This window comes from Garra rufa, chromosome 2 (assembly GCF_049309525.1).
Source record: "Garra rufa chromosome 2, GarRuf1.0, whole genome shotgun sequence".
NCBI classification, from domain to species: Eukaryota; Metazoa; Chordata; class Actinopteri; order Cypriniformes; family Cyprinidae; genus Garra; species Garra rufa.
The window spans coordinates 71457291-71468759 of record NC_133362.1 but is presented as its reverse complement, the minus strand read 5'-3'; the positions used below and the strand labels follow the sequence as shown (position 1 = coordinate 71468759).

The 11469-nt window shown below is 36.4% G+C and overlaps 1 protein-coding gene across 1 annotated transcript; it reads right to left on the bottom strand.

Annotated features, from left to right (window-relative positions):
* Positions 1 to 363: 363 nt before the first annotated feature.
* Positions 364 to 10958, bottom strand: LOC141325709 (uncharacterized). Its single transcript, XM_073834460.1, has 2 exons — positions 10782 to 10958; positions 364 to 3570 (listed from the first exon to the last, which is right to left on the bottom strand). Exons 1-2 carry the CDS (start codon positions 10915 to 10917, stop codon positions 1688 to 1690), a joined length of 2019 nt encoding a protein of 672 aa, XP_073690561.1. The 5' UTR covers positions 10918 to 10958; the 3' UTR covers positions 364 to 1687.
* Positions 10959 to 11469: the final 511 nt, after the last annotated feature.

The window sequence follows — 11469 nt, the reverse complement described above, 5'->3', positions numbered from 1 at the left end:
CTCTTTTTATCCCATACTAGGGATGGGGGAGTTCTCTGGGTTCGGACTGTATTCCGGGCCTTGAGCCCTCCCCCAGGACAGCACACCAAAATATACTTTTTACTTGCTCAAGCAGATTAGATGTAAGGGCGAATTCGTGAATGTATATCAGCTACCAGTATTAACTGAAGCAGATTTAAATATCACCATCGACTAATCTGTTCGTCCAGCAAACATTCAGGGTAATTTCACAACAACTCTAAACAATGATATTTTCTTGGCCGCAAAAAAATAACATTCTTACAGTAATAATGCATTAGAGCATGTAGCTTGATCAGAATCGTAAAGGGACATTAATTTACAATGCAGAATCAGAGACTCATGTAATTTGTGCACAAGAGTTTTATTAATTAAGGACTAACACATGACTAATCTAAATAAACAAACATAAAATCACTCATACATGAAGGAAGGGCAAGTTAGATTGGATAAATGGAGCCATTAGAGAAACAAGAAAAATGACTATGAAAAGACTTGACCAACTAAATGAAACCATCAGTGCCCTTTTACAACGGGGTTTACAAATTTAACTAAACCTCTAGTTAAATTTATGATACTTGCATTGCCTTGGTCATTGACAAGTGTTTGGATGCAGTCTCGGATGAAAGTCTTGATGGTTTCAAGGTTTTGGAATTGGGATCTCGTTTTTCCGTGTTTGAAGAGCGATGCATTCCAAAGGTGTCCTGACTCTGTGGTGATTGGGAGTTTCTTCAAAGGTGGAAAGTGAAGAAGAATTATAAGCTGAGAGAGGGCCTGGCACAGGCTTAGGGTTCTGGAGAGTTATAGCTCATCTTCCTAGGAGTTCAAGGCCTGCCAGGTGCAGAAGCATCGGCTCTGGGACTTGTCAACCAGAAGATGGCAAGGTGATGAGACATGGGACTAAAAGAACTGAAAAAAGCCTTGAGAACTGAGGCAAGTCACTATGTGAAGCCTTTATCTTCTATGGGGGTCACTGTTAGGAGATAAAGGTAATTGGGAGGCCAGGGTAATTGATAATTGGAAGGCTAGAGAGCCAGTGGTGACTTTTTTGCTTTTGGAGGGAAAGTTTATGATTCTTAAAACACTAATATGTTGCAATGGTATCAAAAGATAACATATAGCATGTTTTAGATCATCAAAATACAAATTCAATGAGACCAAATGTGTTATATGTGTGGTTATACTACATAGTGATCTATCATAACACATTAATAAAAACATTACACAATACAAAAGAAATGAACAGTAATAAAATACACAATGATCTAAGGATATGTGTGTTCACAGTAAGTTTTTTTCCAAGAATTAATAAAAGTCAGTTCCTATGGCAGTATGTGTCCTTTTTTTGAGTATTAGTTGGAATTATTAAAATTCAATAAAATTCATACTTTTGAGTCGTAAAGATTATCTGGTCTGGCAGAGGAGTCCTGGATGCCATAGTAAGACCATTTATCATGGCTGCCAGTGTTGTGGATTGGGTGAGGGGGTCTGTGATCATTTCTTAATCTAATGAAAAATTTATTATTTGGTAAATCTAATGAACTGTGTCTGATTGGTCCAGACCCTACATTGTTTTTTTTTTTTCCCGAGTAACACATAGGCAACAAATAATGACGGTTTGTAGAGTAATTTACAACAGATTCAGATGTAGCTCAACCAATCAGAATTTTTATACATTTTGGTTGAAACTCTTTCCACACTGAGGGGATCTGTCAGCCTTCTCTCTATTGTGGATCTTCATGTGCTTGTAAAGGTATCCTTGTTGACTGAAACTCTTTCCACACTGTTTGCATGTGTAAGGCTTCTCTCCAGTGTGGATCTTCATGTGCTTGTAAAGGTATCCTTGTTGACTGAAACTCTTTCCACACTGTTTGCATGTGTAAGGCTTCTCTCCAGTGTGAATTCTCATGTGAATGTTAAGGTATCTTCTACTAGAGAAACTCTTTCCACACTGTTGGCAGATGAAACACTCCTCTTCTGTATGAGTTCTCATGTGCCTTTTAAGCTGTCTATTTTCACTGAAACTCTTTCCACACTGTTGGCAGATGAAACGCCTCTCTTCTGTGTGAATTTTCATGTGGACTTTAAGGGATGCTTTTTGAATGAAACTCTTTCCACACTGTTGGCAGATGAAAGACTTCTCTCCTGTGTGAATTTTCATGTGGACTTTAAGGTTTTGTATTTGACTGAAACTCTTTCCACACTGGCAGATGAAAGGCTTCTCCCCAGTGTGAATTTTCATGTGGACTTTAAGGCTTTTATTTTGAGTGAAACTCTTTCCACACTGTTGGCAGATGAAAGACTTCTCTCTTGTGTGAATTTTCATGTGGAGTTTAAGGTTTGTATTTTGACTGAAACTCTTTCCACACTGGCAGATGAAAGGCTTCTCCCCAGTGTGAATTTTCATATGGACTTTAAATTCTCCTTGTTGACTGAAACTCTTTCCACACTGACGGCACTTGAAAGACTTTTCTCCTGTGTGAATTTTCATGTGGACTTTAAGGTTTGTATTTTGATTGAAACTCTTTCCACACTGTTGGCAGATGAAAGGCTTCTCTCCTGTGTGAATTCTCATGTGTGTTTTAAGGTTTCTATTTTGACTGAAACTCTTTCCACACTGTTGACAGATGAAAGGTTTCTCTCCTGTGTGAATTTTCATGTGGTCTTTAAGGGTTTCTCTTCGAGTGAAACTCTTTCCACACTGTTGGCAGTTGAAACGCCTCTCTCCGGTGTGAATTTTCTTGTGGACCTTAAAGTTTCCTTTGTGACTGAAACTCTTTCCACACTGTTGGCAGATGAAAGACTTCTCTCTTGTGTGAATTTTCATGTGGACTTTAAGGTTTGTATTTTGACTGAAACTCTTTCCACACTGTTGGCAGATGAAAGGCTTCTCCCCAGTGTGAATTTTCATATGGACTTTAAATTCTCCTTGTTGACTGAAACTCTTTCCACACTGACGGCACTTGAAAGGCTTCTCTCCAGTGTGAATTTTCATGTGGACTTTAAGGTTTGTATTTTGATTGAAACTCTTTCCACACTGTTGGCAGATGAAAGGCTTCTCTCCTGTGTGAATTCTCATGTGTGTTTTAAGGTTTCTATTTTGACTGAAACTCTTTCCACACTGTTGACAGATGAAAGGTTTCTCTCCTGTGTGAATTTTCATGTGGTCTTTAAGGGTTTCTCTTCGAGTGAAACTCTTTCCACACTGTTGGCAGATGAAACGCCTCTCTCCGGTGTGAATTTTCTTGTGGACCTTAAAGTTTCCTTTGTGACTGAAAGTCTTTCCACACTGTTGGCAGATGAAATGCCTCTCTCTGGTGTGAATTTTCTTGTGGACTTTAAATTCTCCTTGTTCACTGAAACTCTTTCCACACTGAAAGCAAGTGAAAAAACTCCTAGTTCTTGCCTTTTGAGCTCTTTTTTGTGTAGATGTATTTTCTGATTGTAAGCAACAAAATGATTTTTTTCCAGTTATGAAAACATGATTCTCAAACTGATCTTTCTCTTCAGTTTCATTCAGTACTTCCTTCTCCTCTTTCAGTGCTGTTGGGCCTAAGGTGGGAAAACAAAGAAATAAAAGTTAACCCCAGTTTAATGCCACTAAGCAGGTAACACCAATCATGTAGATTTGTAATGCATGTATGCTAGATTGCATATCATGGTGTCCAAACCTGATCATAGTCTGGTGTCCTGTAGAGTTTAAGCTGGCTCTTATACAGTTTATTCAATCTAATAATAGTTTAGGAAACCTAGATAAAGATTGATCTCAATTATGATGTAGCATTTTTTTAATGTCTTCTAGGGGATCAAATGCAACAAAAATAAGAAAGGCTAGGAAAATGGACAAACTCCCCACTCAACCATCAGATGAACAATTTATCACACAATAATTCTTTCTGAGGTTTTATTAATGGGCAATGTTGCATGTTGCATGTTTTTCATGTTTCTCCAATTAAGTGATTAATTAACTGGTTCAGGTGTGTTTGATCTGGTTTGGACCTAAACTTTGAAGGATGGTAAATCTTTAGGCACAGGGTTGGGCACCCCTGCACCAAGACCTAAAATGGATGACAAATGGTCAGACAAAGAAGCGATGCAAAATATGCAATGTTGGGTGCCTCCAGGAACATGGTTGGAACTACTGGTCTGTTACAATGACCTATTGAATGGAAAATGCCCAAAAACTTACTGTAAAAAGCAAACAAACAAACAAACAAACACATCACAGAACATATCCTTTAAAAGAGAACAGGCAACATTTTTACACCAATTGAAAGTGAAGTAAGATGTGAAGATGGTGAATTTGTGCTCTGCAATAAATCCATCCAAGTGGTCATTTATGGATCCACTTTAACCCAGATTGATTTGTTATCTTATCTCAAGTCAGGTTTTGACTTTTCTTAGTCTTTCCCCCAGAGCTTGACATAACACTAAATCAATCATAGATTCATTCAAGTAAATGTTTGTTATATGTACGATTATTTCCACCATTTGTTGTTAATTTATTCATAAGCAACAATACAGTTATATAAGCTCAAACATAAATAAGCATATCTGTGGTATTTGCCACATTGAATCGATTACTAAGACGCTGTCATGAAAGAAAAATAAACAATGAAATAAACCATCCTGGATATTTAAACCAGAAGTATGCATGATAACCTGCTTTGTTCTAGCATCCCCAAACACCCTTGGAGTTAAACATGGAGGTGAAAATATTATGCTTAATCCTTAATCCAATAGAAAATCTGTGGAGGGAGCTGAAGGTTTAAGTTGCCAAACGTCAGCCCCAAAACCCTAATGTCTTGGAGAGGATCTGCAAAGAGGAGTGGAACAAAATCCCTCGAGATGTTTGCAAACCTGATGGCCAACTACAAGAAACGTCTGACCTCTTTGATTGCCAAAAAGGGTTTTGCCAGCAAATACCAAGTCATGTTTCTCTAAGGGGTGAAATACTTTTTTACTCATTAAAATGCAAATCAATTATAACTTTTTTGAAATGCGTTTTTCTGCTTTTTTGCTGTTGTTGTTATTCAAAATCAGCAGGGGATCAAATAATTATTTTTCCCACTGTTGTAATTTGAACTTTTAGGCTATTTAGTAAGCATAGTATGCTGAATTTTGAGTATTAAAGTCATGTGAGAGATCAGGACAAAATAAAGGGACTGAAAAGTAAAATGGAAGTGAAGGTGCAGTTCAGGAGAGGACTTTGAATTATTTTACATGTTGCATAGTCTAACGATTTAAACCTTTTTTTACGTGATGACCATACAAAAATAGGGTTGTCCATGTTTCAGAGATTGTTGTGGGTATATGGGATGACCTGGATGAGTGTGAGACTTCCCAGTCTGAAATTTTGTCCCAGTCCACCCCTGAGCTCCAGCTTCAGGGAACAGAGGACTCAACTCTAAGATACGAAAAGGGAACTCTGATGCTCCCCTTGGGAACACTGTACTCATCGGCGACCCTTGAGAGTGAGGGGAGCACTGCTGTGCTCAACCATAATAGCCACCTAAGAGAGGCAAAGGTGGACTAACAATTTTTGGTGCCTCACGGAACATGAGAGAGCATAGGACTCAACTCTCAGAAATCAAAGGAGAACTTAGAGGCTCACCTTGGGAGTGACATGATCATAGGCAACCCTCTAAATTGAGTTAGGGTTAGGATAGCACTGCCAACTAAGCCATAAGGGCAGTCACATGATGGGAGCTCCTGGGAGAAGCATGCAGAAGCATAAGACACCTGGTATGATTGCCTCACGAAGTTCCATGGAGCAGAGGACTTCATTCTCATAGATGAGAGGGGGGCCCAGATGTTTTCTTTGGGAGCGATGTGCTAATTGGAGACCCTCAAGAGCAGGGTGGCGAACATCTGCTCTGGAGAGCCACAGCCTCACAGAGTTTTCCTTCAACCCTTAATCAAACACACCTGAACAACATAATCAAGATCTGAAGGGTTACTAGAAAGCTACAGGCAGGTGAGTTTTAATTAGGGTTGGAGCTGAATTCTGTAGGACGGAGGCTCTCCAGGACCGGAGTTCGTTCTCTCTGCTCTAGAACAGCGTTTCCCAACTCCAGTCCTCGCTCTAGAGTGAAGGGAGCACTGCCAAGTTCAAAGACAGGAGCAGAATAACAGGGAAGGGGAAAAAGAACCTAATATGACTGCACACAGAGCTCATGGAGAAAAGTCCTTAGCTCTCAGATTGAGAGAACTCACATGCTACATCCGAGACTAGTAGCTTTATCAGGCATTACATGCAGACAAAATGAAAATGACATTAAAAACTTGCAAGCTGTAGATTCGATCACTAATGAAATGCTGCCGTTTCTTGGAGACTCACACAGTTCTGTTGTGGATTTCGTTGGATCTATTATTGCTTTGTTGTAAAATCTGACAATATTGACAGTGCAGTGTTTAAAATGTAGGCTACGTTTAAAATGTAAAATGTTCACTTAATATTACCTTTTTGTTTAACTTATAAAATCAACATTTGAAATCATTTGAATATTCAGAGAAAATTGCACACTTGCTCATATTTTAAAGATGAAAAACAGTAAGTCACACAGTATGTTTCTGTATCGAAGAGAGTTTCTTAAATCAGTCGCTCTATACAGTCTGTCAACATTATATTAAAGTACTTGTTTGAAATAAGTATATATACATATTAGGGGTGTGCACAGCAGCCGGTATTTGTATCTGTATTTATATTTGTTGAGGGGGTAAAAGTATTTGTATTCGAGTAAAATTCAAAACAGGTTTTTTTGCATTACACTTCTAATTTAAGTTATAGTGTAAGTATTCTTTAATTATATCCATTATAATAATAATGGATATGCAATATTGGTTAGTGTCTTTGAACATGTAACAAGGAACATCATTGAAAAGAAAATAACATAACAGCCATTACCTCATCCATGGTTAAACCAACAACTAACAGAATACCATTGTGAACATTATGAATCCCACCACCACCCGTCCTTGTTGGAGGATGCTGAACAGACAGAATAAAAACAAATAATACTTCAAAGAACTGTTCTTCTTCTGAAAGAACTTCTTTCTAATGCACAGAATTCCAAGAACTAAACTTTATAAACCTCTGACTGGGAGATCTGGCAGAACAAAAGTTACTTTTTTCCCGGTACTTTAGCCTACTTTGTGTAATAATGAAAACATTTATTTCATTGAAAAAATAAGTCCAAAACTCTCTATTTTAACACTTTGAACAATAGGGCTCTACAATCTTTTGCTTTTTTTTTTTTTTTTCTTGTGCTTTTTAATTTTTCTGATAATCAAATTAAAGCATAATTTTAATTTTTGGGTTTACTGTTAAAATCAATACATGGAAGAAAAATTATATTCATTTAAAACGTTTAAATAATAATTGTAATATTTTTTTTTTACAATTAAGCGGTTAATCTTGTTGTAATATTTATTTTTATCATATATATTGTTTTGTCAATTATTTAAATAGGAATATATAAACACTTACATTATACTGTACAAAAGTAATACAAGACTAATATTGTTCTGTTTGATGTTAAACCGTACTTTTATTTTGACAGGTTGCTGTGAAGTTTCTCTGTACAGTATGATATGCTGCTAGTTTTCTCAAATGAAACAGTGAAATTTAAAACTCACAGCAGCTTTGGAGATTGAGTTTATCTGTTCATATGAGATGCAAATGCCAAAAATTAGCGGGAGCATCATGCGTGCCTCAGGATGCGTGTAGTAAGAAAAAAAAAATGTGTCTCCACCATTCATACAGACAGAGGCAAACGGAACATGCAGGATTCATATTAAAACAGTCTTTTTGCATTTCAGTTTTCACAGACACAAGTCCATATAGCGATTTGATTTATTAATCCAAAAATCAATGAATTCCGTGGCATTCCGCGCTATAGTAGATTCTGTTTTTTTATGAACGAGTCCGCGAACCAGTCCACGTTTTCGTGGGAGACATGGTAAACTCACTCACTCATGCGGGCATGCACTGCGATCTCATGAGGAAATGCAGCTTTTTGATATAAAGTTTTTCTTGTTCCCGAATACAAATATTTTTTTTAAGTATTTGTTCGAAATAAGTATTTGTAAAAAACACACTATTTGTGCCTTTCCGAATACCATATTCGGGTTCGGCTCCACCCCTAATACATATATATATATATATATATATATATTAGGGCCGGGACTCGATTAAAAAATTTAATCTAATTAATTAGAGGCTTTGTAATTAATCGAAATTAATCGCATTTTAATCGCATGTAAATATTTGACCTGAGAACAGTGAAAATTAAGATTTTTACATGGATTTTTAGTATACCATTGAATAATGACTGAATACATAAGCTTAAGCAACAAAATATTGTTTATTTTTGTTCAACCAAGTCCAACAGACAAGTGCAAGATTGCAATTATGTGTAACAAGAGGCACGTTCTTTAACGAGTCTTTCATTCCGAGAACTCTGCTCTTGTGTTTGCTTAATTATGCATTTAAACGTTAATGACCGAACCATCATTATAAATGTTGATGCACATGGAATATAACGCGGATAACATTAAAAAAATAGTTTTTATCAGGTTACACACTGATTATTTATCACTCAAACCCCTTTCTCTACCTGTCCGTTGGTCGCGTATATCCTCCATGTTTGTAGTTTTTTAACACTTTTTATGCGTGTTTGTAGTTCTAATCGAATCCTCGTTCACGGCGCAGTGTGTTGCGGGCAATATTAGCAGTTAAGAGTGTGCATTGATCGTTAAGTAGTAGACCATCCGGGAATCTTTGGAATGCTTTTTAAACATACTACGATTTGGGACATTCAATACTATTTAGGACGGACGCAGCTTCTTTGGTATAAGTTCTTTGGCTTGTCTGAACGCTAGTTGGTGCTCCAGTATAATCGGTCCGCCGAATCTCATCCAGTGAGAAACGTTCCGCGGTGCAAAACTTAGTGCGATTAAAATGCATTAAAAAAATTTAACGCGTTATTTTTGTGTAATTAATTAATCTAAATTAACGCGTTAAAGTCCCGGCCCTAATATATATATATATATAGGGTAGAGTGGGGGAAAATGCCCCCCACCTTTTTTTTCCCAAAATAACCACTAAAGATACATTTTCACTGTTGCTATGCACTACGTTGGCAACGGGGATAAACAAATCTCCTTGTTGACACCAGCTACGTGTTTTACGAGAAGAGGATTACATGCTAAATGCTATAATTTTCAGATATTAGTAAACAAGTGTTTAAGAGAATATTGTTCTGTAGGATATCACAGTGATGTATGATAGATGAATAGTGAAGTCTGTAGTTTGAGAGGATATGTTATTGTTAAGGAATATAACTGTATTTTAAAAATTACAGTTTTTTAAAAAAGACAATAGAAAGAAAAAAATGCTGTGCGTCTCTCTCTACAAACAACAATTCATTCAAAAACAGCAGTTTTACCGCCCCGTTGCTGAGGAATATAATGTAGCGATCTAGTATCTAGGATATTGTAATAAGGATCGCAGGCAAACGCTGACAAGAAGTTTATGTATGTGCGCAGCACAATGTGATCTGCGACCTCTCTCTCTCTCTCTCTCTCTCTCTCTCTCTCTCTCTCTGTGCCTTTGCGTGCATCAATTAAAGCAGCGCATTAATATAGAACGGTGATTAAACTGACTTGGAACTACCTGTGCATTAAACGGTTTTACTGCACACCTGCCAGCCAATCAGAATCCAGTATCCAGACATTCCATGGAATATATATATATTAGGGCCGGGACTCGATTAAAAATTTTAATCTAATTAATTAGAGGCTTTGTAATTAATTAATCGAAATTAATCGCATTTTAATCGCATGTAAATATTTGACCTGAGAACAGTGAGAATTAAGATTTTTACATGGATTTTTAGTATACCATTGAATAATGACTGAATACATAAGCTTAAGCAACAAAATATTGTTTATTTTTGTTCAACCAAGTCCAACAGACCAATGCAATATTGCCATTAAAAGTGTAGCAAGAGGCACGTTCTTTAACGAGTCTTTCATTCCGAGAACTCTGCTCTTGTGTTTGCTTAATTATGCATTTAAACTTTAATGACCAAACCTATCATTATAAATGTTGCTGCACATGGAATATAACGCGGATAACATTTAAAAAATAGTTTTTATCAGGTTACACACTGATTATTTATCACTCAAACCCCTTTCTCTACCTGTCCGTTGGTCGCGTATATCCTCCATGTTTGTAGTTTTTTAACACTTTTTATGCGTGTTTGTAGTTCTAATCGAATCCTCGTTCACGGCGCAGTGTGCTGCGGGCAATATAAGCAGTTAAGAGTGTGCATTGATCGTTAAGTAGTAGACCATCCGGGAATCTTTGGAATACTTTTTAAACATACTACGATTTGGGACATACAATACTATTTAGGACGGACGTCTTTGGCTTGTTTGTGCTCCAGTATAATCGGTCCGCCGAATCTCATCTAGTGAGAAACGTTCCGCGGTGCAAAACGTATTGCGATTAAAATGCGTTAAAAAATTTTAACGCGTTATTTTTGTGTAATTAATTAATCTAAATTAACGCGTTAAAGTCCCGGCCCTAATATATATATATATATATATATATATATATATATATATATATATATATATATATATATATATATATATTAGGCTAATTCCATAATATCGTTACAACTGAACCAAATGCATGATGTCTACACACATTATTCATTAATATCTTTTATTTATCTTTAAGAATAAAAACCAACCTGTTTGTTCCTCAGTATCTTCATGTTTGACTCTGAATGTTTCTTCAATCTTCATGTCTTCACTCTCCTCTTTAATAAACTCCATCTTTCTTTGTTCCTCAATATCTTCTTGTTTCAATGTTTCTTCAAACTTCATGTCGCATGGATCTCTGATGATTCTCCAGGAGTTTTTCTGTGTGTTTGTACACTTTGTCCTGTTTAAGATGACAGTAATTAATAGAAAGAAAAATCAATGCAAACTCAATCAGCTCCTAGTTCAGTAGTCAGTGCACTAGTGAGACAGTCAGAGAGTTAATAGACTTATATATAAAATGTATAAAATATACAAATTACCAAAAAGGTTTATATTTAGGCAGGCTATTTTTTAATTTATAACTGGTATTCAATTATTTGTTCATCATATCTAATATATTACACTTTCATGAAATCACTCGTTTGTGTTTGTTGTTGTCGTTTGTAGTCCGCGTGTCGCTGAATCGAATCACTGAATCATTTCACAAATGATTTGGTTCAAATGATTCGGATTCTCAGTTTCTCTCATCACTTCTTATCATCACACGATTGATTCACAATTTCTGTTACTAAAGACTAACGTCTTCAGTATCTCTAAAGCATTACAACGTTATATTTAATAATGATGCATTTACTTTACATAGCTTGTAAAAAACGCTTTATTGATGCAGCAGTA